Source organism: Lissotriton helveticus, chromosome 10, assembly GCF_964261635.1.
Source record: "Lissotriton helveticus chromosome 10, aLisHel1.1, whole genome shotgun sequence".
Classification (NCBI taxonomy): Eukaryota; Metazoa; Chordata; class Amphibia; order Caudata; family Salamandridae; genus Lissotriton; species Lissotriton helveticus.
The window spans coordinates 868,755,291-868,781,156 of record NC_136071.1 but is presented as its reverse complement, the minus strand read 5'-3'; the positions used below and the strand labels follow the sequence as shown (position 1 = coordinate 868,781,156).

Here is a 25,866-nt window from a genome sequence, read left to right as displayed (position 1 = left end):
CCTAACTTTATAATGTGCAATTACAGCTGATTTAAAAAAGCTGTAAATCTAGCATTTCAATTGTAAAGACTGCTTTCCTTTTACATTTTAAGCAGAGGTCTTATCTATGTTCCATTATAGTTGGCTCCAATAATTTTTCCGTTTGTGCTTAGATTTAAGTGAGGGAACTTAACCTAGAGGCTTACATTTTGGATTCAACATGTGTGCAACCTATATTGGGCACACTGCACCCGATCAAATTAACAGGTATCATAAACACTAGTATCCACCCTTCAGGGACTCCGTACAGGGTTTTTGAATCAAGGGTCATGTGCATTACCTACAATGGTTGGAAGCACATAGTGTTTCTTAAATACCCCTCACACATGAAAAGGGCCTTTAGTGTCATGCTTCATCATAGGTGTCTTCGCGCCCCTCTAAGGGACACGGCGTGCTGCTACCTACGGATATGTGGGAGCACTGATATTGTTAACTATGTGTGGTGTAGGAATGAGTGAGTAGAAGGGTCAGGGGTGAGTGAAGGTGAGTGTTAAAAAATACCTAGCTCCTGTGAAGTAGAACCTTTAAAATTCTGTGGGGCCGGTATTGTTAAAAAAGTGTGGGTCAGAGGTGTATTGTTTCAATGCACAAAGCCTCCTGTGTGTGTCAACATGTTTCGAAGCGTGCTGCTTCTTTTTCAGGACAGGTTAAAAGATCCCTACCGTTCTCACATAGATCTAATGATAATGTCAAACTTCATATATTGCTATATAAACAGGTAGTGAATGCTACGTGTTAGAGACAGACTCGTCTTGATATAAAATACGATACGGAATAGGATTGTCCTAAAGGGCTATCTGAAAGAGAAACACAGCATTTAAAAATGTCAGTTATGCGATGCATTCCGTGTACAAAAAAGTGGTGACCTGTAAAGAAGTGATATTTACAGTGCTTATTCATCATCATAGGATTAGATGTGATCTATTTACACTGGTGCAGTGTCCTGTAAAGAAGGGGACGCACAGATGATTAAAACACTCTACATGGAACACTCCATAGTTAACTCTGTAGGGTATGATGGGGCATTATAATCAGATTGTGGGATGCACAACAAAGAGGAAACAAAGGACTACATACTTGCTGTATGAAAGGCAATGCCTCATGAGCCTTAGAAACGAGGGGGGACAAAGTGCCTTTTGCACTCTGTAGATGAGCACGCCACTTTTTTTTGAGCCACCTACAGGCAGCCTTTTGTTCACTCACACTGCAGTCCCCTGTGTGAGCCTGCGGCACACAAGGAGCAGTTTATTATGCTCTGATTCTAATTCTACTGAATCTTTCTTCGATTGGTATAAGCATGGCCCACAGGACCTCACTTGCAGGAAAGGGCCAGCCATAAGGGTTAGCGTCCTAGATGCACCAGGAGCGGAAGTGCTCTTTGAGTAATCTACATCCAGGTCTAACAGTGCAGCATATACCCTCAGACACCCTGCAGCCGGCCATGAGGGTTAGCATTCTAGAGGCACTTGGACCGGTAACACACTTCGAGTAAATCCATATCCGGGTCAAAGAGGGCAGTGTAGACCCTCAGACACATTGCAGCCGGCAGCACGCACAGGCATTTTCGGGTCTACGGGTGACCAACGCTGCAATCAGACTACCTTTGGCAGCAAAACGAATCAATTAGGGATAGGATAAATAGAGGCCCCCTCGCGGTCTCAGTGTATCTTTGGAGCCGCGAGGAGGAGACGCTTGTGCGAGGCAGTTCCCTGGTACATGTAAGTACGGCACATACGATTTAGGGAGATCAGACTATGATCCCAACACCCCTTTGACATCTACAATGGACTCGTGATCAGACGGATCTAATGCCCTTTTTCTCATCTACTGATATCAAAAGGCACTTTTGGCCCCGCTTGTTTCTAAGGCTCATGGGGCATTGCCTTTCATACAACAAGTATGTATCCCTTTGTTTCCTCTTTGTTGTGCATCCCGCAATCTGATTATAAAGCCTTTTCATACCCTACAGAGTCAACCATGGAGTGTTCCATGTAGAGTGTGTGTTTTCTGTTAATCGTTTGCGCGTCTTGTATTGTCCCCTTTTTTACAGGGTACTGCACCAGTGTAAATAGATCACATCTAATCCTATGATGATGAATAAGCACCATAAATATCACTTCTTTACAGGTCACCACTTTTTTGTACATGGAAAGCATCGCATACCTGACGTTTTTAAATGCTGTGTTTCTCTTTCAGATTACACTTTAGGACAATCCTATTCGGTATCGTATTTTATATCAAGAGGAGTCTGTCTCTAACACGTAGCATTCACTACCTGTTTATATAGCAATATATGAAGTTTGACATTATCATTAGATCTATGTGAGAACAGTAGGGATCTGTTAACCTGTCCTGAAGAAGAAGCAGCAAGCTTCGAAACATGTTGACACATAGGAGGTTTTGTGCATTGAAACAATACACCTCTGACCCACACTTTTTTAACAATACCGGCCCCATAGAATATTAAAGGTTCTACTCCACAGGAGCTAGGTATTTTTTAACACTCACCTCCACTCACCCCTGACCCTTTCACTCACTAATTCCTACACCACACATAGTCTACAATATCAGTGCTCCTGCGTATCCGTAGGTAGTAGCAGACCCCTATGATGAAGCTTGACACCAAGGGCCGTTTTGGTGTGTGAGGGGTATTTAAGAAACACTATCCCCCAGATTCATCAGTCATGTTTTGCGAGTCCTTAATAGCGAATTTTAAGGATTTGCTATTAAAGACTCGCAAAACGGGATGCATGTAGAAATCACAATATTTTTAGCGATTTCTACTGCATCCTTATTTGCGATTCGCTAATTGCTAATTGCAAATAAGGAATGGCTTTCCCATTCATTCCTATGGGCCTAAATTCCCATAGGAATGAATGGGAGTCATTCCTCATTTGCAATTAGCAATTAGCGAATCACAAATAAGGAAGCAATTTCAAGGGTGCCAGGGTGTCCGTTGCACCCCTGAAATGGTAATGTATACTGGTGTTGCACACACACATGTCCCAAGGACATGTGTGTGTGTAACATACAACTTAGAAAAATGCACCAAAGTGCATTTTTCTAAGTTTTTGCTATTTACCACGTAGTCAGACTTCGCGGTAAATAGCTGCCCCAGATTGCGAATTCGCAATTTTGAAATGGTTCATGCATTGCATTTAAGGAATCTTTAATTGAGATTCCTTAAATGCGAATAATCGCAATGTAGCGATTTCTAAAATTGCGATTTTTGCATTTGGGATGATGCATCCCAAATGCAAAAATACCGCTCGCAAAGGGCCAGATTCTCAGAATCTGGCCCTTTGCGAGCTGATTTTGGTTTGATGAATCTGGCCTTACGTGCTTCCAACCATTGTAGGTAATGCACATGACCCTTGATTTAAAAACCCTCTACTGAGTCCCTGAACTGTGCATTCTAGTGTTTATTATACATTACAAGGGGAGGACATATCCACCCCCGGAGTTCAGTTAGGACACCACCTTTCCACTCCCGCCTGTGTAAATTACAATTAACAGGTATCCACAAGAAACCAGCCTGATGGAAAGACACCACACAAAAGGGGGGCTTTGGTGCATGATGCCTAAAATGATGTTCCGCCATTTACAGTTCATGCTAAATATGCAGTACGAGAGTACCAGGAGCTGTGGTGAGTACACAAGAAAGCGTGCTAGCTGAAAGAAGTAAACTGGTAAAACACAAGCTCCATCTCCCATGAATTCAATAGACGCATGATTGGATAATCATTCCAAATTAATCCTGAAAATCCGTACGGTAATCTAGTAATGAAAATATAAGCTATTTTACTTAGTCTTTTTATCTTTACTTAATAAATTAAAGCTAACAAGTTATTACTTTGTATAATCGTTTTATGATTATTAACATTTTGTATAGCGCTATCATGTTTTTTTGTTTTCATATTGCACTTAGGAAAATATTTGTGTCTGTACTTGTATATCACAGATCACTTCGCCTTAATAAATCTTTATTCAAAGATTTGTCCATTTACATGTATTAACTTTTGCATTTTCATATAGGAACTAATGTTTGAAACGGAAAAAACTAAAAATGTTTTAGAAGCCACTAATAGGCCTGGACTGTATGAAAAGCTTGAAGCTCTTCAATACAGGTAAGAAAGGATATAATTTTCAAGAAAAAGTAAACCGTCTCTTTTGTGATATCTGCTCAAGCCTTTCAGGCTCATTCAGTTCAGTTCAATTTCTTTCTTTACATGCCCAAACTTGTAGTTCCGGATTTCCTTACGAGACCAAAAGACTACAAATACAGGAATGTATAAAATTGTGTATTGGACTGGAAGATCTACACTATTATAAAAGAGAGAAACTCAGAACTCAGAACAACTGAGCATTGACTGAGCTGTGTATGCATCCCCCCACCTCACCTAGATGACCGATAACTGAGCTGCTTCCCAATATGGCTCAGATTGGGAAGGGGATGGTGAAGAGAAGCAGGAAGAGAACCAGTGCATACATCAGAGAATGCAGTGCATACATCTAATTGGGGACCCATAATCCACTAATCTAAGTCCAGCCATTATGAGTACCAGTCTTTGGAATGGGGAATAACTATATGGACCTCTGAATACTGGGTGAACATTCATATATGTTCCCTGATTCAAGGGACTAGTCACTGACATTTATTACTGGCTGCAAGCAGGGAGTGTATGTCAGCCTCAATGCTGGTTACGAATGGGGCAAGCATATGTGGAGGGTGTCTGTGGTATTGCAAGGTTGTGACCTGACTGTGGGGAGCATTCTGAGGTCTCCCTATAGTGCTTCAAAGGTTTTTGTCAGTAGCCTTGCTTTGCTCTTTGACAGGGTGCAGATCTCAACCGGGTAAAACTTGCTGCATTATTTTCTGACCTGTGAATCCTGGGTGTGGAGACACAGGACATCCTAAAGTATGGTAAAGTGGCATCTCCCCAGAAGACATAGTGCTAAGTTCTTTATTGGTAGAATCTCTAGTAAGACTAACAAGTGAAGAATGAGTCTGAGATTGATTTAATTGATGTTTGAATGCAAGAGACTGTCTCTAAAAAAATCCAGGCTGAACAGAGTAGGAAGTACAATTCAAGATCAAACAAAGAGATGGAGGGTCACTAAGTTCACAAATTGTGTTTAAAGTCATTTTTTAGTATTGTTTACTGAAGAGATTTGAGTATTGCCTAATTAAGGGCCAAATGTACAAAGTTTAGGTATTGGGATTTCCTAATTGTGATTCCTGCCAAATCGCAATTAGAAAATCACAATTCCTGATGCGATTCTTAGTGGGTCGCAAATCAACCTACTTCATTAATATTAATGAGGTAGGTCACAGTTTGTGACCCACTAGGAATTGCAGTCATCACAAGAATGGTGGCCTGCTGCAGTCATTGCTTTTAAATAAAGCATTTTTTCAACACGCAGACCATTTTCCTTAAATGAAAATGGGATATGTTTCAAAAAAGTAAATGGAACAATTACAATCTCATAGCAGAGGGGATCCTTTGTAGGCCCGTTCCTACTTGTGAAAGGGTTAACCACCTGCTTTTAGGTGTCGATAAAATATTAATGTTTTGCGACTGGAATTTGGTTGCAAAACTTTCAAATATCCATTCGGATTCGATAAGTGGAAGGGCGCCCTAAACACACCCCTTTCAAACATCAAATTGATATGTATTTGAAATTCCAAAATGCAATTTGTTATCGCGGTACTGAGACACAATTTGGGATTTATGCAAACCAAAGTGCTTTTTCGTGTTTGTAAATAAGCTGATCCTGCGAATTTACCCCTTTGGGACCTCAAAAAAGTTTTGTTCATCTGGCTTCAGATTACTAATTAATTTCCTAATTAAGTGCTTGCATGTGGGCAGCTTTTGTCATCTCGACATAAGTGTGTGGTCAGTTACATTCCACTTTTCAGGCTGTCTTTTTGGCCACAACAAGCTGCAATTAAATGTCTACAGTTCAAATATTTACATTTAATGAAAAGGTGAAACAAAAATGACATTAGGGAGTGTTGCATAATAAAGTTCCATCTGTAACATCATCTATTCACTCTTCTCCAAGACAAATTTGGTGAACTGAGGTTTCTGATACTACCTCTTTGATTCTTCTTGGCAATTCTTAATTTGAGCCAGTGGTTTCCGGTGCTCAGCATCGGCACATAATTCTCAGCACAGACACTAATATCTGTCCACCACATGGTGGCACTGTCTATCTAATTTTGGGATGAGCACAACCACAGTGTTTGATAATTAGATATACATTAAAAATGACATGTCTGAATATTCTACACCATTCTTATAGCTTTCGATGGCCTGGAATAGACTGATTTGTTAGACATGTAGGAGTGGGATTGTTAATAATTGTGTCAGTAGTACTATTGGCAGAACTGGCAGGGACAATGGGTGGACTAGCCAGCCATGGCCTCCTGAGAGGGGCCCTGACACTTAATATTTTACAAATGAAACACTGCTTGTTGGTCTTTGCCTTCTCTGCAGGGTCACCCCAAACCTTTTGCCTTCACGTCCCTATGTTTGCTGAATTCATTTTTTGTTGGTCTTAGGACTCTGTGCACTTTGCTGCTAACCAGTGTTAAGGGGTTTGCGCTCCCTCCTTTAACATGATGAAATTGGCTTACAACTGATTGTCATATTTAATCTACTTATAAGGTCCTTTTGGAGTGACATACCATATTCTTAGGAACTCAAGTCAAAGTTGGTTTATTCGAGGGTCACTCATAAAAGCACATACAATCTCCACTATAAAAACATTTTTTAAAAACATTTCAGTTAAAAGTAAGACTTGATTTACAAACAAATAGTTTAAAATGTAAATATCGTTACAAGATAAACATTTACAGATAAAAATGCAGACAGACTATTAATACAATAAAAAAAAGACAATCAGCTGCCTAGAAACCTCTGTCTGATAGACCATGCCCATCCAAGATATTTGGCGGTAGCTATTACTAAAGGCAGTAAAGTGCTGGTGCGTATGATTCTTAAAGCTACAACACTGCTAGTGGTACCTAAGTTCTTGCACATTGGTATTAGCCAAATGCGCCTAGGTTCTGCGTAGGTCGTGCATGCAAATAAAACATGGACAATTGTTTCCTTGTGAGCTTCACAAGCAGGACAGTTGCTGATAGATGAACCTCCCCACCTGCCTGTCAGAGATCTAAGGGGAAGGGCACCTGCTCTAATTTGGAAAAGGAGCTTCCTGTCCCTCGGTGTGGTTATAGCGTCCAAGTAAAGTTCTAGGCTGGGATTCGGCTTTGCTTTTAGGAATCCTCCAGCCATAGACGCTGCACTAGTACCACTCCAGTCCCGAGCGGCCATCTTCTCCCAGTAGATTTCTTTTAGGACTTTTTTAGTTGGGAATGAAGCTCCCACTGGGTTTTCCCAAAGCATTTGGAGACCGAGATCACCCAGCGTTGCTCTAAGTACATTCAACCAACCAATTTTGTGGAACACATCTGCTTTAATAATATCTAGAAACCCCTCAGCATAGTGCAAAAGCTCAGGTGTAGTCCAGAGCCTCTGCCAATATAAAATTGGACGCAGCCTGGCCAAATCTACAACAGCCTTCCTGCCCAGATCATACCTAAGTGGCAGCAATGGAGTACTTTTGGGGAGGCCAGTATTAGTCTGGAAGAACTTATTTTCCGAAGTTTGGAGTGACTGAAGCTTCTCAAAGCCCCACAGCTCAGCGCCGTAAAGTGCAGGGCTGAGGGCCTTGGCCTCGTACACCTGTAGTGCTGGTTTTATTGGTTTAGTCATAGATTTTCTATGCTCTGAACCAAGAGCACCAGTCAATTGTCTGTGCCTTAGTACTGCGATGTCTATATGCTGAGACCACCTAAGATCATTTGATACATAAATCCCCAGATACGTAAAGGCATTAACTACCTCTAGAGGGCGATCATTCATGACTAGTTTAGATCTAAAACTTCGTTGGGGATTAAAAACCATGAGCTTAGTTTTAGCCACATTAACTTCTAAGCCATGCTCCCCACAGAATTGGTCAAAGATAGATAATGCACGCTGTAGACCACTCAGAGTCTTTGATAAAATCAGAGTGTCGTCTGCAAACATTAAAATAGGTATCTTAGTGTCAGCTAATGAAGGAGCATCCACATTTACAGACAACATGCGAGCGACGACACCATTAATATACAATGTGAAGAGCGTGGAAGCCATCGAACACCCTTGCCGAACTCCCCGCTCCACCGGGAAGTCTGCGGTGACCATTCCCTGCCCCCCCCTCCCCCCACTGGATCTTAGCAAAATTTGCTTCATGGAGCCTCATTAACATTGTCAATAGTTCTTCTGGTAGGCCCAAGTTCTTCAATACCCACCACAGCTTGGACCTAGGGACTGTAAATTAAATGCTACCAGTGGGCCTGAAGCACTTATAGTGCCACCCACTTCAGTAGCCTTTAAAACATGTCCCAAGCTTTCCTTTGCAGTCTGAATGCCGTTTTAAACTGCCAATTGAGATTGGCAGTATAACCCCCTTGCCAAGCCTTAAACTCCCCTTTTATTGCATGAAAGTCACCCCATAGGTACGCTTTATGTATTCCACTGGGCAGGGTGCATTGTAATTAAAAGGTTGGACATGTACTTTGAAGTTTTACATGTCCTGGTAGTGGAACACCCCTAAATTTGTATTTCACTCATGTTAGGCCTACCTCTCCCTTTGGATAACATTGGGCTGCTTTATTACATTTAATACGTGCTAATGCTTGATTGAGAGCAGGTTAACATTTCATGGTTGGTGTCTGAGAAATATAACTGAAATTCTCTTTAATAGTGAAGTCAGATTTTAAATTAGAATTTTGAAAATGCCACTTTTAGAAAGTTGAAAAAAGAAACAATTGATGGACAGAATGCTTAACAATGCAAACATTCACCCCAGTATCAAGGTTCTGGGTTTAATCCATCATTCTTTTGCTGACCATGTCACCCCAGTTTGGACCCAGCCATAAGCAAATCAGTCTTGACCCTGTTCCTTATGGGAAAAGTCCAGCCCAAACTGCCAAGCCATGTCCTCCCTAGACCAGAAACAAGCATCCTGGTACCGGTTTCGGGGCATCACCTCTCATCAGACAGGTTAGCTTGAATCCAGTGGCACAGTGAGTACGGGACCCTCATCTTTGCATACTCTTCCCACTTAGGGCGATAAATGCATAGAAACAATGGATGGACGGAATGCTGAACAATGCAAACATTCACCTACAGTCTCAAGGAAATGGGTTTATTCCATCATTCTTTTGCTCGCCACCCCACCCCAGTCTGGACCCAGCCATAAACATAGGGCTGGGTTTAAACTGGAATGGCATGGGGAGCAAAAAAACAATGGATTTAGGAGGCAGATCTCTGTACTGATGTGAATGTCTGACATTGTTCAACATTCTGTCCTTCACATGTACTTTGTATTCGTCACCGGGTATGCCCAGATGAGGGACCTATGCTCTCCATACCACTGGAGTCAAGCTAGGCTGGCTGATGAGGTGTTAAACCCCAAAACCGTTCCTCGGATGATTGTTTTGCAGTCCAGAGAAAACCTGGCCTGACAGTTCAAGCTGGACTCTTCCCATGGGGAACAGAGTCACGGCCGATTTGCATATGGCTGGGTTCAAACTGGAATGGCATGGGGAGCAAAAACACGAATGATATGACCCCAGATCTCTGTACTGGGGTCAATGTTTGACATTGTTCAACCTTCTTTCCATCACATGTTCTTTTTAATTTTAGAAAGTTGGCATTTTCCTGCCAAACAATCAGCACTCTTAGTTTTCTCATGCTTCCAGTTCAAATTCAAGTTCAACTTTATCTAGCTTCCAGTTCAAATTCAAGTTTCAAACTATCTCCGCTGAAGAGCTCCTTTTCAGCCGGTATGAAGGCAGTGGCACAATGGATGTCGGCCAACTGCCTTCAATGCAACGTCAGTAAAACTGAGGTTATGTTGTTTGGAGACACTAAATTGCTTTGGTCCCCGGATTGGTGGCCCAGCGACTTGGGAGTTGTTCCTGAACCCAAGTCGATTGTAAAGAATCTAGAGGTCCGTCTGGATCAAGACCTGACACTCAAGCAACATGTTAACTATATCTCAGGTATATGCTTTCATACCATCAGCCTACTGCGCAAGATCTTTCCTCTTCTGCCTGATTCGGTGAGGAGAACCTTAGTTCAGGCACTTGTTCTAAGCAGGATTGATTATTGCAACGGTCTACTGCTTTCTGCCAATGAAGGGGTGTTGGCCAAACTTCAAGTCATCCAGAATACTGCGGCTCGTTTGGTCCTTAATGCCCCTCCTAGAACTGCCTCCAAACCCCTTCTTGACCAACTTCATTGGCTTTCAGTCCGGCAGAGAACGAAATTTAAATCATGCTGCCTGATTCATAAGTGCTTAAATGGACAAGGGCCTGCCTATTTGGAAAAGAAAGTTGTTCCATACACCCCCACTCGATCTCTTAGGTCCAGTAATAATCTTCTTTTGCTGGTGCCACGGGCCAAGAAAGCCAGACACGGGAGCAAGGCACTTTCCATAGCAGGACCTACTCTATGGAACAAACTCCCTCTTTCACTTAAACAATGCACAGACCATTTAAAATTTCGGAAACAATTAAAAACCTTACTGTTTAAAAATGAAATTTAGCTCCCACCCCCATCTATCCCCTGGTGCTCTTCAGGTGTCAAAGCGCAGAGATACTCCAATGTGAGTTGATTCCAGCGCTATACAAACCTATAAATAAATAAAATAAATAAATTAATTAATGTTTAGTCTTTATAAAATACATTTTAAGGCAGAATAAAACCCCTGCATCTCCCCCTCCCTGCTTGTAAACCAGGTTACTACCCAAATACACCACCATTAAATACATGAATCATCCACTCTCCTAACACCCCAGCACTGAAATAACTAACTGAACCTCTGGCATCACCAATCCAAACATATTTTTAAACGTTTTGCCAGGACACATGCAATGTCAAAAAATTTCATATTCAACAAAAGTGGAAGTGCATCATTACGATGATTTACATCATATCTTATACAAAAGCGGTTTTAAAATCAAATGGCAAAACCTATTAACATTTCGAAAACGCAACCACATGTGTAATTATTTGCTGCACCTAAAAAAAGTCACATTTTTCAGCCTTTATATATCACACCTTTAAGGCTACCTGAAATGTTAATAGTGCTAAGCATAACAGGGCATCAGGAAGTGCTGATAAGTACCGAAAATGCCCTATTTGCCCAAGATTCTACCATATACTTTGCAGAGGGTCTAATCCCTACATACTCTATACTGGACTATTTTCTACAGGCAGTTTTTAATTTTACTTTAGAAAGCTGAGAGGCCTTCGTTATCTTTAATTCCATTTTTAAGGCTCCTGCAATGGCTGCTAGGCTTTTCCTGACCTTTGCCCCCACCTTAATTCACTCTTTCCTATTTCAGCAGCACAGAAGGCTCATACATTCTGTACCTTCACGACACAAAGTTTTTCCCAAAATCGCAAGGTTGCATTATAGGCTAAAAAATTCCAAGCCTGAAGGTGCCCTTCCAGCCTTATTGCCTGGCTCATTCCACTTTTTGGGAGAGCTAACGTTTTTTCAAACACATGCTCTCACTTCTTTCCTTACTTCCCTTAATGCCTAGCGAGAATACCGTGGCCCCGTAGAGACATTGAGTAGGGATCATTGCATTGTAGGCTGTCAAAAGGGAAGTCCAGGAAGAGTCACCAAAGATATTCTTAAAATGAAAAAGGCCCTCTGTCATTGCTGCAGCCCTCATTTCCGCCAATTCTTTATGCAGGACCCAGCTCAACGATCTTGTAAATGTCTTACCAAGGTACTTATAGGATGATACAACATCAACCCTGCTATTACCGAACAGCCACTTATACGGCTTCACGTTTTTTCCTGAAAGGGCTAATTTTTGTTTTTCCTAGATTCACCTTCAATGTATTGCCTGCCCTCATAATAATGATTACATCTGGTGACTTCCTCTGCAGGCCTACTTGGGTCAAGTCCAAAATTGCCAAATCATCTGCATAGAGTAGACACAACACGTCTACCCCCTATTTTTGGTGAAAAGGACTGAGTCGCTGCCAACACCCCCGGAGGGTCAGCAAAGAACAAGGAGAACAGTGTGGGGGCCAGGACATAGCCCTGCCATAACCCATCTCTAGAGGGATTCTCCCTGAAAAGGACCCATTCAAATCAATCTCCACTTGGGCCCAATTCCCCAAGTGCAGGTCATTCAGTGTTATTAATAAGCACTGGGTGATGCCCCTTTGTCCTAATTCCGCCCAGAGTATACTACAATCTACCAAATTGAAAGCTGAACTAAAATCAACAAAAAATCTGAATAAACTCTCAGTTGTTTCCTTCGCCATCTTCCCCAAAGCCCACAAACTGGAGCAATGATCTATTGTTGAATGCCCTGGATTAAAGTACCTCCGCTCCATAGGGACATCTCCGTTACCCTCAATTCAATTTTCTAAAGACCTGAGAATAACCTTAGAATACAATGTTGCGCCTACATCCATCAGGCTTCCCAAACGATAATTGCCTAGTACATTCAGTGCACCTTTTTTATGTATTAGTTACATTATTGCGCCCTTCCAGCTGTGCTGTAATCAGCCAGTCTTGGTTATGGCTATGAAAAACTTTTTGAGAAAAACCCTACCCACTTCATTGGGGTTGACTTCATCACAATAGTTGGCAAATTATCCTGTCCTGCTGCTTTAGTTAAATTTAGGGAGGTTATCAATTTAGCAATGTCTAACTCAACTGCTTGCACTATTCTTAATCCTAATTTATTCAGCACGTCACTTGCCACTAATGCCAAGTCTATAAACACTGGAGAACTAAAATTGACATTGGTCACCTTTACCTGCTTTGGACTGAATGAAGGCTATGTATTCAATATTTCTTGACACAACCTCCTCCAGTACCTTAAAAATAGTCAAAATACTTGACTTATTTAATGGCTTCCATGTATTCTCTTTTTTCATGCTTCCAGAAAATCCTCCCATAGATTTGGAACACTAGATAGACATTTTTGAGAATTATATAAAGACTATAAATGGTTTACATTTCCATTTAGCAAGGAAGAAGGCCTTGCTATTGAGTATTCTTTGTAAGTAAAGGCATCATGTCCCAGAGGAAAGATGTCTGTGATGGAGGAAAATGTGGGCAAAAACTATGACCAGGGGCTCAGTGTGGAGAGCGATGAAGTTCACTGCTAGGAGAGCAATGACGTTTGATGGCAATGGTAATCAAAGAAATCCAGAAATTCACCTGGGCAGGAAGAAGAGGGCTGAATCAGTTTTTGAAATAAACAACAAAGATTTTATATTGATGGTAGATGTGGCGCATTGTATCCAATAAGCCTAAAGGAATTGTTTTTTACATCTAAGCAAGAACAACTCTGAAACCCAAAGATGTAAGCTTGAAAGGCTATCAAGAAGCTTGCAATTATGTTATGGGATGCATGTCAGTGAAAATTCAAATCTAGAAATAAATGGCAATATGTATATTGCAGAATCTGATCAAGCCATTCTATGTTGGGCGCAGAACGCTAGTACAATCTGAACTTTGTAGTTAGCCCAAGCGCATTGAACCAAGTCAAAGTAGTTGGAGATGAGAGTTCAGATGTAGTTCTGAATAGATGGGAGGCCTGAAAGCAAATATTTACATCCATAAAATCCTATTCAGAGTGCTGTACCGGGAATACAGCTCAGCAAATTTAGATAGCCATCAGGGATGAAGGGAAAACAATGTTAAATCAGACTTTCAAGGATGTGTGATAGAACCGATCTAAGCTGCAGAATGGATCTCTCTTGTGGTCCTCAGAAATATGATGCCTTGTGAGATTTTCTGTGGACCTGCACAGCCTGAATTGAAAATGTTGTCTCTGTTGGTTCCCCATGTCTTAATATCAATGAAATTATTTTGATGTTGTCTGGTGGTAAGTGCTTTTCTAAACTGGATTTGAGAAATTCTTCCCACCAGATCAAGTTACATTCTGAATCTAATGCACTAACGGTATTTATTACCAGGATGGTTGATATCAGTTTAACAAGATGCCATTTGGGTTGTTCCCGGCAACCAGTGTTTTTCAAAGACTGATGTCTCATGTACAACTTAAAAATGCTGTTTTCTTTCAGGATGACATTCTGGTATTTGGGGAATACATTGACACTCATTACAAAATATTGGGGCAAGTTTTAAGAAGACTTACCGACTCGGGTCTGCCACTTCAAAAGGAAACGTATAGATTATTAGAGTAAGAAGTGGAATATATAGGATATTTGATTTTGATTAAAGGTCTGACTTGGCAAGTGTGATAGTCAATGTGAGAGTGCCAGCTGACAGAGAAGATGGTTTATGGGTCTTGCGCAGTATTATTCTAAATTCGTGGAAGGATTTGCACAGTATTGTTGAGAAAATGGAGGATGATTGAATTTGGATTACAGCAGCATTTTTGGAGGTAAAAGCAGCCATAGTCAATGCATAAATGTTAGCTCCACTTCCAATTGGCCTTAAGACCATCATCACAGTAGATGCATATTCAGTGGACAGAGGAGCTGTCCTCTCCCACTGATGCAGGCTTTTGCATCTCATTCTCTGTCTAGTGCAGTGTAAAACTGTTCTGTAAGACAGCAGGAAGAGTTAGCTGCAGCGTGAGCCACCACTCCTTTTCATACCTAAATTTGGCAACCAAAATTGTGTTGCAGATTCCTAACAAGCTGCCACTAAGGGTGTTGAGACTTGGTGTACCAAGTAACTGTTCAACTAGATTGATGAGGTTAGCATCTGAGTTCCAAGGGTGTAGTAGCATGGTGGAGTATGCAGGTTGGAAGAATAAGGTCACTGTTGGTCTCAGATGCCTAATGTCTCAGAAGAAGATTGTGATCTTGAGACTGAGGAGGTGAGTGTGGAAGATGCCATGGAGTGGTTCGAGAATGCAATGTTAAATGATGACTGGGTAGAGATGATATGAGAAGACAGTACTTTGCAAGCTGTTGATGTGCTAATAAAGGAAGGAACAAGAAGTAAAAGTACAGTTCTAGAAGGTACTCAACCATGTTATCAAGATCGCACAACAGTTGTCCATGTGTAAGCAGAATGTGATGATCAAAAGAGACAGATTTGTACATCAGAGTGGTGTTAAAGTAGTTAGCTAAATTGCTCCTTATTTCATCATACCTTTCCTCCTGAAATTGTGTGAAAACATATGTTAATGTAACAACAAATTTTCAGTAAAATCTTAGATAGAAGGTGGAGCTCCTAGATTTCCAGTGTTTCAGCATCTGTTTTTTGGTAGTCATATAACTGATAAAGCCAATATTAATGTAATTTAGATCTAGAGATAGTGGTTTAATATTTGCACCTTGATTTTTAAATTTAGAGTGCTTATGTACATCCCACAACCATATTCAATTACACATGCCTTATGAATGAATATCCAAGAAAGCGATCATAGGTGTTTTTAAAATAAGGGAAGAGGCTAAGAAATCCACATGCGATCTTAGCCGTAAAAATAGAGGGAAATCTAAGATCTGAAATCGTTCAGGAAAATATTCGAACTGACTTAGACTTCCCACTCTAGCATCTAGAGTGGTTCACAGTTTCAAGGCCTTGCTTGGATTTTTGGATACGTAGGTTTTCTCTAACACCAAGCCTTCTTTAAACCAATATTGCCAATGCTGGTCTACATTCTGCCTCCAGTGCATGAATACTAATAAAACATGCACTTGGGAGACGCACATTCTCTTTTTTGCATAGTATTGCTCACATGCGGGTTAGGTACATCCCCCATCTTTAATGCTCCTTTGCAGGACGTCTGTCGATGAAGTTGGTATTACTGAGATTGTCATAGACCCAACTATTCCAAAGTCAACAGGTAGCAAAAAATCATCCCTTGAAAACTGACCCTTCCAATGTTTTGCATGGTAAGCAATTTTGTTGCCATAAGACAATATTGGTGGCAGTCCACAGTGGGAGGAATTTAAAAATTACTACCTACACTCTTTTCTTTTTGTTTGAGCACACTGGTTTTCTTAAGGCAAATCTGTTAGCCAGATCACTTTTTAAATTGCTATAGTGCATTCAGACATCATCATTTTCAGTTTTGAAGTGCAGGTTATGTGGCTGTATCCACATTTACCACTGATAATTTATAGTGTCAACTGTATTTAAGATCAGATGTAAGAAATTGGATTAATTTTTGAGTGGGTGACTGCCATTTCAAGGAAAAACACCTTGCAAGAGTAAACTCTTAAAGTCACTAACTTAACCTGAGCTCAACCCCCTAGTAGCTACGGTGAAGTCTACATAGGGTTAACTTAGAGCAACTTGTAAAAGAGACAGTATCAAAACAGTAATAAAGTCAAAACACCAACTATAAAAATCACAAACTGAATTGGAAAAAAATTGTACAATTTGATAAATGGAACCAAAATTACAATAAGGGGGACCGGTGATATGATGTTTCAAAGTTTTAGGTACAAATAGTGATGTAAAGAACTAAGTGCAAATAAAGGTCTATAGAGGAGGTAAATCAGGACCTAAACATGATTTGAACCGGACCTTGATGGAGCCCAGGTTGGGTATAACAAGTGGTTTGTCCAAGGAAAATCTGGAAGTCAAAAAGTTCTAAAATGTTTCTAAGCCCCATTTCAGAATGGAACTTTGTCACTTAATTTTCTGAAAAATGTCTTCTATGCCTCAACGCAGAATGTGACTTAATAATTTTTTCAGAGGTTTGGAGACTTTGAGCAGGATGAAGCTGAAATCCAATCTGATGCTATGGAACTGCAAAGTTTCCATTGGGTCCCTCTGGAGGGAAAGTTTCACGTTTCCAAACTTTCTTCAGGTGCCCAGAGAACCAAAGGGATATACTTCTAAGCATCCTAGTACCTCAGGGGAATTCAATTAGATGTTCTTAGGGTGACATACAGAGGCCAACAGCAAAGTTCAGTCCAGATCCAGTTGCCACTGATTAGCTGGACACTTCAGGGAAAAGGCCTTTTACAGCTTGTTCTGTCCCATAGTCTCACAGGAGGACAGCCAACTGAACCCTGGAATCGATACATTTATATATAGTAACATAATTAATAAAAATATTTATTTTACAATATTATTTCTTTAGTGTTGAATTCATTACTTACATTATTACTCAGCTGCAAAACTGTAAAATGCCTGAGTGTTCTTTATGCAGTAGATTGCATGTCTTCAACTATACGAAGAGTGGTTCTAAAATATATACATTAATTTAAAATAAAAATATTATATAGAATAAATATTTCTATTAAACGTTATACCATATAATATACACATATAAATATATATATATATATATATATATGTGTGTATATATATATATATATATATATATATATATATATATATATATATACATATACATACACAATAAACCCATAAAAAATAAAAACTGTTAAAAAAAAAAAATGTTAATGTAGACAATAACTAAAAATGAAAACATTTCAAACCCCAAATTTTTTTTTACTAAAAATACTATAAACATAAAAATGAATAAGCATAAAACCAAATAATATAAAAAATAAGCAATTAAAGCTATGAAAATGTTTTACCGAATATTATGAAATATTCCTCTGACCATATATGATTATGAAAATTCCACTGACTTTCAAGTGGACTACTCCCTTTAATGCACAGCTCCACCTGGTAGCTGCTGCTGCCCCTGTCGCTGATGCTGGCCCTCTGGTCAGGAGTTTGAGACCCTCCTCCACTCACTGGCTCCTGCCTGTGCCTCTTCCCTGGTGGTCTAGTAGCAGAGCAACCCTGCTCTACTCCTTGACAGCCCTTATGTCTCTCTTTTTCTGCTTTGCTTTACCTCTTTTACTTTTTCGCCTGCCTTTTTTGCTTTTCTTTTCCTGTCTTTTTTGCTTTTCTTTTCCTGTCTTTTTGCTGCTGCAATCTCCTAAAGCCCCGCCCCACTCCAATGACCCTTCACAATCCCCCTGTTTCCCGCCTCCCAGCCCCCGCAGTACTACCTAATGGTGGCCAAAGGCAAGCCTGTCTGCGCCTGGACTGCACCCAGCACCAGGGCCCCTGGTTCTCAGACCTCACACCGCTAGGATGCCAGCACCCTCCTCGCCCTCAACTCAGAACGCCACGCCGCCTGCCACCTCAAGGACCCCTCTCCTGCCGGAACTGCATCCTCCTCAAAACCCGCTCCCTCCACAAACACGCCACAGAAATCTGGGACCTCCTCCCTGCCGCTTCTCCCGGCATCTCCTTCTTCAATGAAACCTGGACCAACCCCTGTTCTGGACTGGGCATCACCACCGACATCCCCAATGGCTACAAAATAATCCACAAGGACCGCTCTGTCTGACCAGTAGGAGGCATCAACATTGTCCACAGGAACACCCTCTGACTGACCAGTTACTCGAATGACCCAACAACAGCTATTGAACACCTCCACGTCCAGATTCGTACCAACCCCAACACCACCCTCCATGGCACCCTTGTGTACAGGCCCCCGGCTGCCCTTCACCGACACTCTCGCATCCACCCATTACATCCTACTCGGAGACCTCAACTTCCACCCGGACATCCCCAGTGAATAGAACACCGCTTCCCTACTGGAGAACCTCTCCAACATCGGACTCAAGCAGTTAGTCACCAGACCGGCCCACACAGCCGGACACGCGCTTGAGCCCGTCTTCTCCGTCAGCGGGAACATCTCAACGCCCCATCGTACCTGGAAAAAGGCCACTGAAGAACTTCTCGATGACTTCCTCTGCAGGCCAACACCGCAGCACGTAACCTTCACTAATGGATGTCCAGCTGCGCTGACACACTTGCACCCCTCAAGAAGACACCAGACAAGCAACACTCCAAAAAAGCCAACTGGTTCACCCTCACCCTCCACTAGTCTAGATTCACCTGCAGACAACTCAAGAAGAGATGTAGGAAAAACAAAACACTGGAAAACCACGCAACCTTCAAAAATGCTATCAACACACACCATCTTCTCCTCAAAACCACAAAGAAAATGGCCCTCCAAGACAAAATCAATGCCAATGCACACAAGTGCAAACAACTCTTCACCATTGTTAAGGAATTCACTAGGCCGTACAGTGAGACCACAGATGTTCCACCCTCCAAAGACCTCTGCAATAAACTTGGCACCTTCTTCCACCACAAGATCGGGCAGATCTACGACAGCTTTGACACCCAAGACCCGGCCACAATGCCCCCCATCAATGCAGGCTACCACGCCACACCCTAAAAGATTGGGCTCAACTGAACTCCGCTCACCACAGGCGACACACTCAAAACCATGAAGAGCATCCACTTCAGTGAAACCACCTCCTTCCCCAATGACTGGAAGCATGACAATATCGACCCCCTGCTGAATAAGCCATCTACTGACCTGACAGACTTTAAATACTTTAGACCTATCTCCATCCTCCACTTCCTAGCCAAGGTCACTGAAAAGGCCATCAATGCCCAAGTCTCCTACTTCATTGAAGAGAACCACATCCTGGACACCTCCCAATCGGGCTTCTGAAGCAACCACAGCACTGAGACCACATTCCTTACCGCCACAACATCATCTGCTCCCTCCTTGATGGGGCAGAACTGCAGGCCTCATCCTACCAGACCTCTCGGCCGCCTTCAACACTGTCTCCCACAGAACCCTAACCTTGAGACTCCACAATGCTGGCATACGTGACAAGGCACTGGAATGGAGCCACTCCTTCTTTACTGGCCGAACACAGCGAGTCAGACTACCTCCCTTCCTCTCCGAACCTACAGAAATCAGTTATGAAGTGCTCCAGGGCTCCTCCATGAGCCCCACCCTCTTCAAAGTCTTCATGGGCCCCCTCGCATCTATCATCCGAAACCACAGACTCAACATCTTCTACTACACCTATGACATCCAGCTGATCCTCTCCCTCACCAACGAACCCACAGCTACCAGAATCAACTTTCACAAAAGAAGGAAGGCAACTGGCACCTGGATGAAAGACAGCTGCCTCAAGCTTAACTAAGACAAGACCGAAGTATCCATCCTGGGAACTGCCCCCTCACCCTGGAATGGCTCGTGGTGACTCACCACACCACACTGTGAACCCCTCCCACCCTTACGTTCCATGCACGCAACCTCAGCTTCATACTGGACTCCTCGCTCACAGTGAACTGCCAAATCAATGCCGGATCCTCATCCTGCTTCCACATGCTCTGCCTGCTTCAAAAGACATTCAGATGGATCCCCACAGAATCCAGAAAGATGGTCACCCACACACACACATCACCAGAAGACTTGACTACGGCAACACACTCTATGCCAGAGTAACACAGAAATAGCTCAGGAAATGGCATAATGTTCAAAACGCAGCAGCCAGACTGGTCCTCGACATCCAACACCACAAACACAACACCTCCGACAACTCCACTGGCTCCCAGTCAAGAAGAGATTCACTTTCAAGCTCCTCACACATGCCTACAAAGCTCTCCATGATGCAGGACCAATGTATATGAACCACAGGCTTGCATTCCAAGAGCAGGAGGCCGCTCATTCTCCTTTAATGTAGCTAAGCTGTGGAATACTCTTCCCCTCCACTTGAGATCTAATCCCAATTTGCTTTCTTTTCGTAAACAATTGAAAATGTTTTTGTTTAACAAATAGAGCTTTTTCTCCCGGCTTTTGGGCCTCTTTCAGTTTGCACCTCTTTCTTAGCGCTTGGACGCCCCAGGGCCGCTATTTGCGCTTTATAATATCCATTTTCATTTCATTTCATTTCATTTCATGCACCCGCCAGACAACTTCACTCTGCCCAACTTGCCCTGGCCACCATCCCATGGATTCACAAGACCTAGCCACGAAGACCTGGAACACTCTACCCCTCCACCTCAGGCAAACCCCGTTGCTGACCCAATTCAGGAAGGACCTCAAGACCTGGCTCTTTGACTGAACCACTACACCCAGACAGATCTGTAGCCCCCCTCAGTCCCTTGCGTCCCTCACAAGTCAGTAGCCATGCTATACAAACTCCTGATTGATTGATTGGTGAAAACTATTGGTGTCTAAGATTATTAAATATACTGTTCTCACTCTAGTTTATGCAACATAAGGGAAAGTGTTGGAATGCGAAGGGATTAGATTTACTATTCCTTCTACAGTCACCACACTACTAGGCAAAGTGTAGGAGTTTGGAGGGGTTTAAACTACTACTTCCACTCCAGTCTGTGCAATGGTCGGAAAAACGTTGGATTTCATATGGGTTACATTTTTTATTCTCACTCCAAACAGCACAATAATTTGGAAAGCGTGGGATTTTGGAGAGGTGAAATTTGCTATTCCCACTCCAAACACCACAACAGTAGGGAAAGTGCTGGACTTCAGAAGGGTTAATTTTAATACTGCAGTCTAAGAAATAGTAGGAAAAGTACTTCACTTCAAACACATTACATATATGAGCAACCCCTTAAATGTTGTTTTTTTTTAAACTCAATATAAAAAATTAATTAACATAAAAAGTATATATGTATAATTCTTTATTATCAATTAACATAATTACAATTTGATAGATATCAATTAATAAATAATTGTTATTCAATTATTAACTTTCTGCCCTAGAACTCTACAAACCAAGCAACCCACAACTAAAATATAATTAAAGTATTCTATAATTTACATATTTAAAACTAGGTTAAATAATTTCCAATAATAGTTGAATAGTTATTACTTAATTAACTTCCCACCCTATATCCCTACAAACATAGCATCCCGCAACTAAACTATTAGTAAAGTGAATAAGTATTCCATAAATTGCATAATTAAAAATCAATTAAATATAACATTCATAATTAATTGATAATTGCTTAATTAACTTCATGTCCTATACTCTACAACCTATTAGCCCACAAATAACATAAAACAAAAATAAATGGGCATTGCATAATTACATAATAAATATCAATCATATAATTAATGCAATTCATAATTATTGCCTAATTATTTTCCCACGCTATCCCCCTAAATACCCAACAACTTGCTATGACACTATGAATAACTATTAGATTTGAATAAAACATTCTAACTTACTTTCTTTTATATGCTATGTTTAAAAAAAAATGTATAACCTTTAAATAAACAATAGTAACACAAAACTATGTCAACTAAAACGCAATAAAATACGTTTTTAAAGTGATATTTTTAACCATTATGTTACTGAAAATAATATTAAACATATTGATCGTATTTAAAACTACATTACTTACCTCAAAAACTTATATTTAATGGTATTCTTGCATCGGGATATTTATGTATCACAATATTTTATTTCTGATGTTTCTGTTTCCCAGTATTTATAGCTCTGTATTTTGCCCAAACAATGCTTGTGTGTCCATTCAGATGTGTGGCCGGAGAAATGAGCAGTCTCCTCCTTTGTGGCCCTTTCCTACAACCATTTCTGGGGTAACGTCCCTTCCACGTGGTTTGGTGCTGGCTCGACAAGTGTGGGTCTTAAGGACAAAGGTTTACCCTTCTTCCAGTCTCACCTCACACTAAACTATGAATGGGTGGGCTTCACCTCTGTCCATTTTGAGTTACTAAAGAGTGTGGGGCCCATCCCAACTGTCCTGCCTGAGGTGATAGAGATCAAATCCGCCATACAATGTCCATCTTGTCACCGGGCCTAAGCCATTGTTCTGCTCAGAGAACAACTTTCACAAATGGTATAGATTAAAGAATATAATTTGTACTTTGACATTTTCTAGTATCCTAGAGCTGCTAGTGAAAATGGCTTATGGTGGTTAGTCAATGTAGAAACATGCCGTTTCTAATGTCACACATGTTTTCCCTTAAATATTGTTCATCCTACCTTGTGGATAGCAATGTGTGTTCCGGGGTAACTTATTAATATGTCAAATCAGGATTTCCTAAATGTCAAGAGGGTAATTTTGACAGTTCTGTACAGCAAGGTTGAAGCTTCTGCTGCCAAGCTACACAAGGCAGTCCCGAAACCGTGTTTTCATTATTGCTGTAGTGGATGGCACAATAGGTGCGGCAGTCCACAGTTGGCATTTACCTTTCTATGCCAGGTGTATTGTTCTGCACCACAAACCTTATAAGAAAGTGAATTGTGCCAATTAGGTTTAAACCAATTTTAGCATGTTTAAAAAGGAGCACAGGCCCTTTACTCCTTAAAAAAACCTCTTCACCCCGCCCCCCCTTTCCCTCCTTGCCCTTGGTCTATGATATACCCTATATGTATGTTCGTTGATGAGCCTCAATATATGACCAATTTTGACTTTGATGCATTGATATATGTATGTTATATGTTTTTTAGAAATATACATTGGCTCTCATGAAGAAGGCGGTCCACTCGCCGAAACGCGCATCGAGACTAATTGTGCTATTATAATCACTTGTTGACCACCATTATATGTATAACAATTGCTATTCCTGATGAAGTATTTTTAAATTATTACAGCGATTATATTGTATATGTTATGTTTATTTTAAATATTATTGAACAAATAATGTGTACTGTTTTTATTATGTAATAAATATATACATATATTTTCTATATAAACGATTGCATTTTGTGTCAATATATTGGGGCTCTTCCTTCGTTTGTTTAGCCTGATCTTCGACAGGTGTTTGTTGCCTAGGAAGTTTTTTGTATTTGTATTTGCCTTTACTCCTGACGAACAGGAGTAAAGTGCACTGAGCTCCAAAACCAGTAAAAAGGGGGTGCAGAAAAGGTAGAAAATATCAGGTGACCATACAGAAAAGGCTGGTTTTCTACAGCAGATATTTAAGATGAATTGTGATTGCAAAGAAGATTGACATACACAACATAGCAGGTTAACCAAACTAGCCGTAATCAAATCTTGCATTGGGGATGTCTTTTGTTTTGTAGAAAGGAGCCCTAAGTCACTAGGCTTTCTTCAGGAACATAGAATTGATTATTAATTTAGAATCTAGCATGGCGGAAAGGCCAATGCGACCTTTGACGGATCTGTGACAGGAAGGTCCGTCCATCTCCAGACTCCTAGGGGGTCATTAATTTTCTGTAATTAAAAAATGACCTGGGAATTTTAGAGCGCTGGTATGTATTGCATGAATGTATGCAGGAATGAAGCTACTGGAAAGATCAGAGTTTTTTACACTGAATTGTAGATTGTAGGGATCTTTATGTTATATTTATGTTTATGACTAAAGAACGGCAGAGCTACTGGCTAAAACCTGGAGATGTGCCAAGATGAGGAAAAACGAATCACCTATAACAACATCTTTGTTTTGTTTCAAAATTTACCAAGGGCCCCTAACAATTAAATTTCCCACTTTTAGGGATTCCTTAAAAACATTTTTTCCATTCGGATTCCTACACCAGAAACGATATCTAATTATTCTCTCTACAATAAAAAGTCGAGCCCACCCGGATGGGTGTACAGTCAGGATGTGGGATCGATAATAAAGCATGTTAGAAAGAATACTTTGTCCATGGGAGTCCTTTTAAAATACTTTTTGTCTTTTTCTTATGGGATATAGATAGTCCAATATCATTATGATAGTGAGCCTTCTCTTTTGGTCTTGTAGCAGTTACTATGGAACTGGAGTACGCCCACAACACTAGTTTTTTTCTGCTATTTTCAAGCCTATGTGGATGAAGGTACGAAGAGCCAAAAAATGTAGGAGATTTTTAAATTGGCAGTCTCTTTAAAGTTTGCAATTCCAGAGTGAGTTCCTCAATTTCCGTTCAAATAATGAATCCATGTGCCATCATTGTTGCTTTATTTTACCACATGTCTGAAAGCTTTGGCACTATTCTATAATCAGCCTGAAATGAGAAACGTAATTCTGGTGTACTACTGTACACAAATTGGGTTTCTTTAGATTTTTTACAAAATGTAAACTCTCCATTTTGTAATATATCTGTAAAAATGTTTGTGGTATGTCCCTGACTACTGCTAGAAAGTGGTATTCGAAGTTAAAACGAGCTTGACATTCAGCAATTGAGAAGTGTATTCACTAATTTAATTTACACAACCCCACTCCTGCCATGATTTGAAATGTAGCTTCTTTTTGAGCACCTAACATGAAAACAGTAATCTGAATTTGGAAAGGTGGGTTTAAATGACTCCTAGAGGTTTGGGGTTTCTGTAGCTAAAATAATGCTCAGTGATTTGATTGCCCTGTATGCGTACATAGGTCTAATAAAATCCTCAAATTCTCTGTGTATTCAGAGAATGAGAGAGAACATGGGATCAATTAAGTCCCAAACATGGAGGTTTGGTGAATGTAGCACTTGAGTGCTTGCAAACAAATCTGGCAGTCTTTTTAAAACAATTTATTTATTTAGGATTGTAAGGCGCACAGCTACCCCTAAGGGTTTTCTGGTGTTTAGCATGAAGAAGCAGAAGAACTATCTAATTAGAATAGCCATGTCTTTAAGCCTTTACAAAATGCAGGGGATTTGGGAAGGGAATTCAACAATTTTAGACCGAGTACTACAAAAGAAGATCCTCCAATCCAGGCGAGATGGAATCTCAGTACAGTGCAGAAAACCAAGTTGGCGGATTTCATTGATCGAGATGGGATGTAAGATGTCACTAGCTCTTGAATGTAGTATGGCCCTGTTCTAGCTTTTGCCTTTAACATGTCACAAAGAGCCATAAATTGGACCAGTGTAGAGATTATCAGCCAGTGCAATTCACAAAGGAGGTGTGAAACTGAGGCATGTTTTGGAACAAGTTACAGTAGTCTAGCTGCTGAATTCTGAACCATCTGCAGATGTCTCGTGG

At 40.9% G+C, this 25,866-nt stretch overlaps 1 protein-coding gene across 1 annotated transcript in view; it reads left to right on the top strand.

Moving 5' to 3' along the window:
- DNAH11 (dynein axonemal heavy chain 11) overlaps positions 1 to 25,866 on the top strand; it is a 3,642,058-nt gene that overhangs the window by 1,468,794 nt on the left and 2,147,398 nt on the right. The window contains exon 28 of the mRNA XM_078663510.1: positions 4,075 to 4,166. Within this exon, the coding sequence (XP_078519636.1) occupies positions 4,075 to 4,166 (92 nt within the window). The remainder of the gene's footprint in view (positions 1 to 4,074; positions 4,167 to 25,866) is intronic.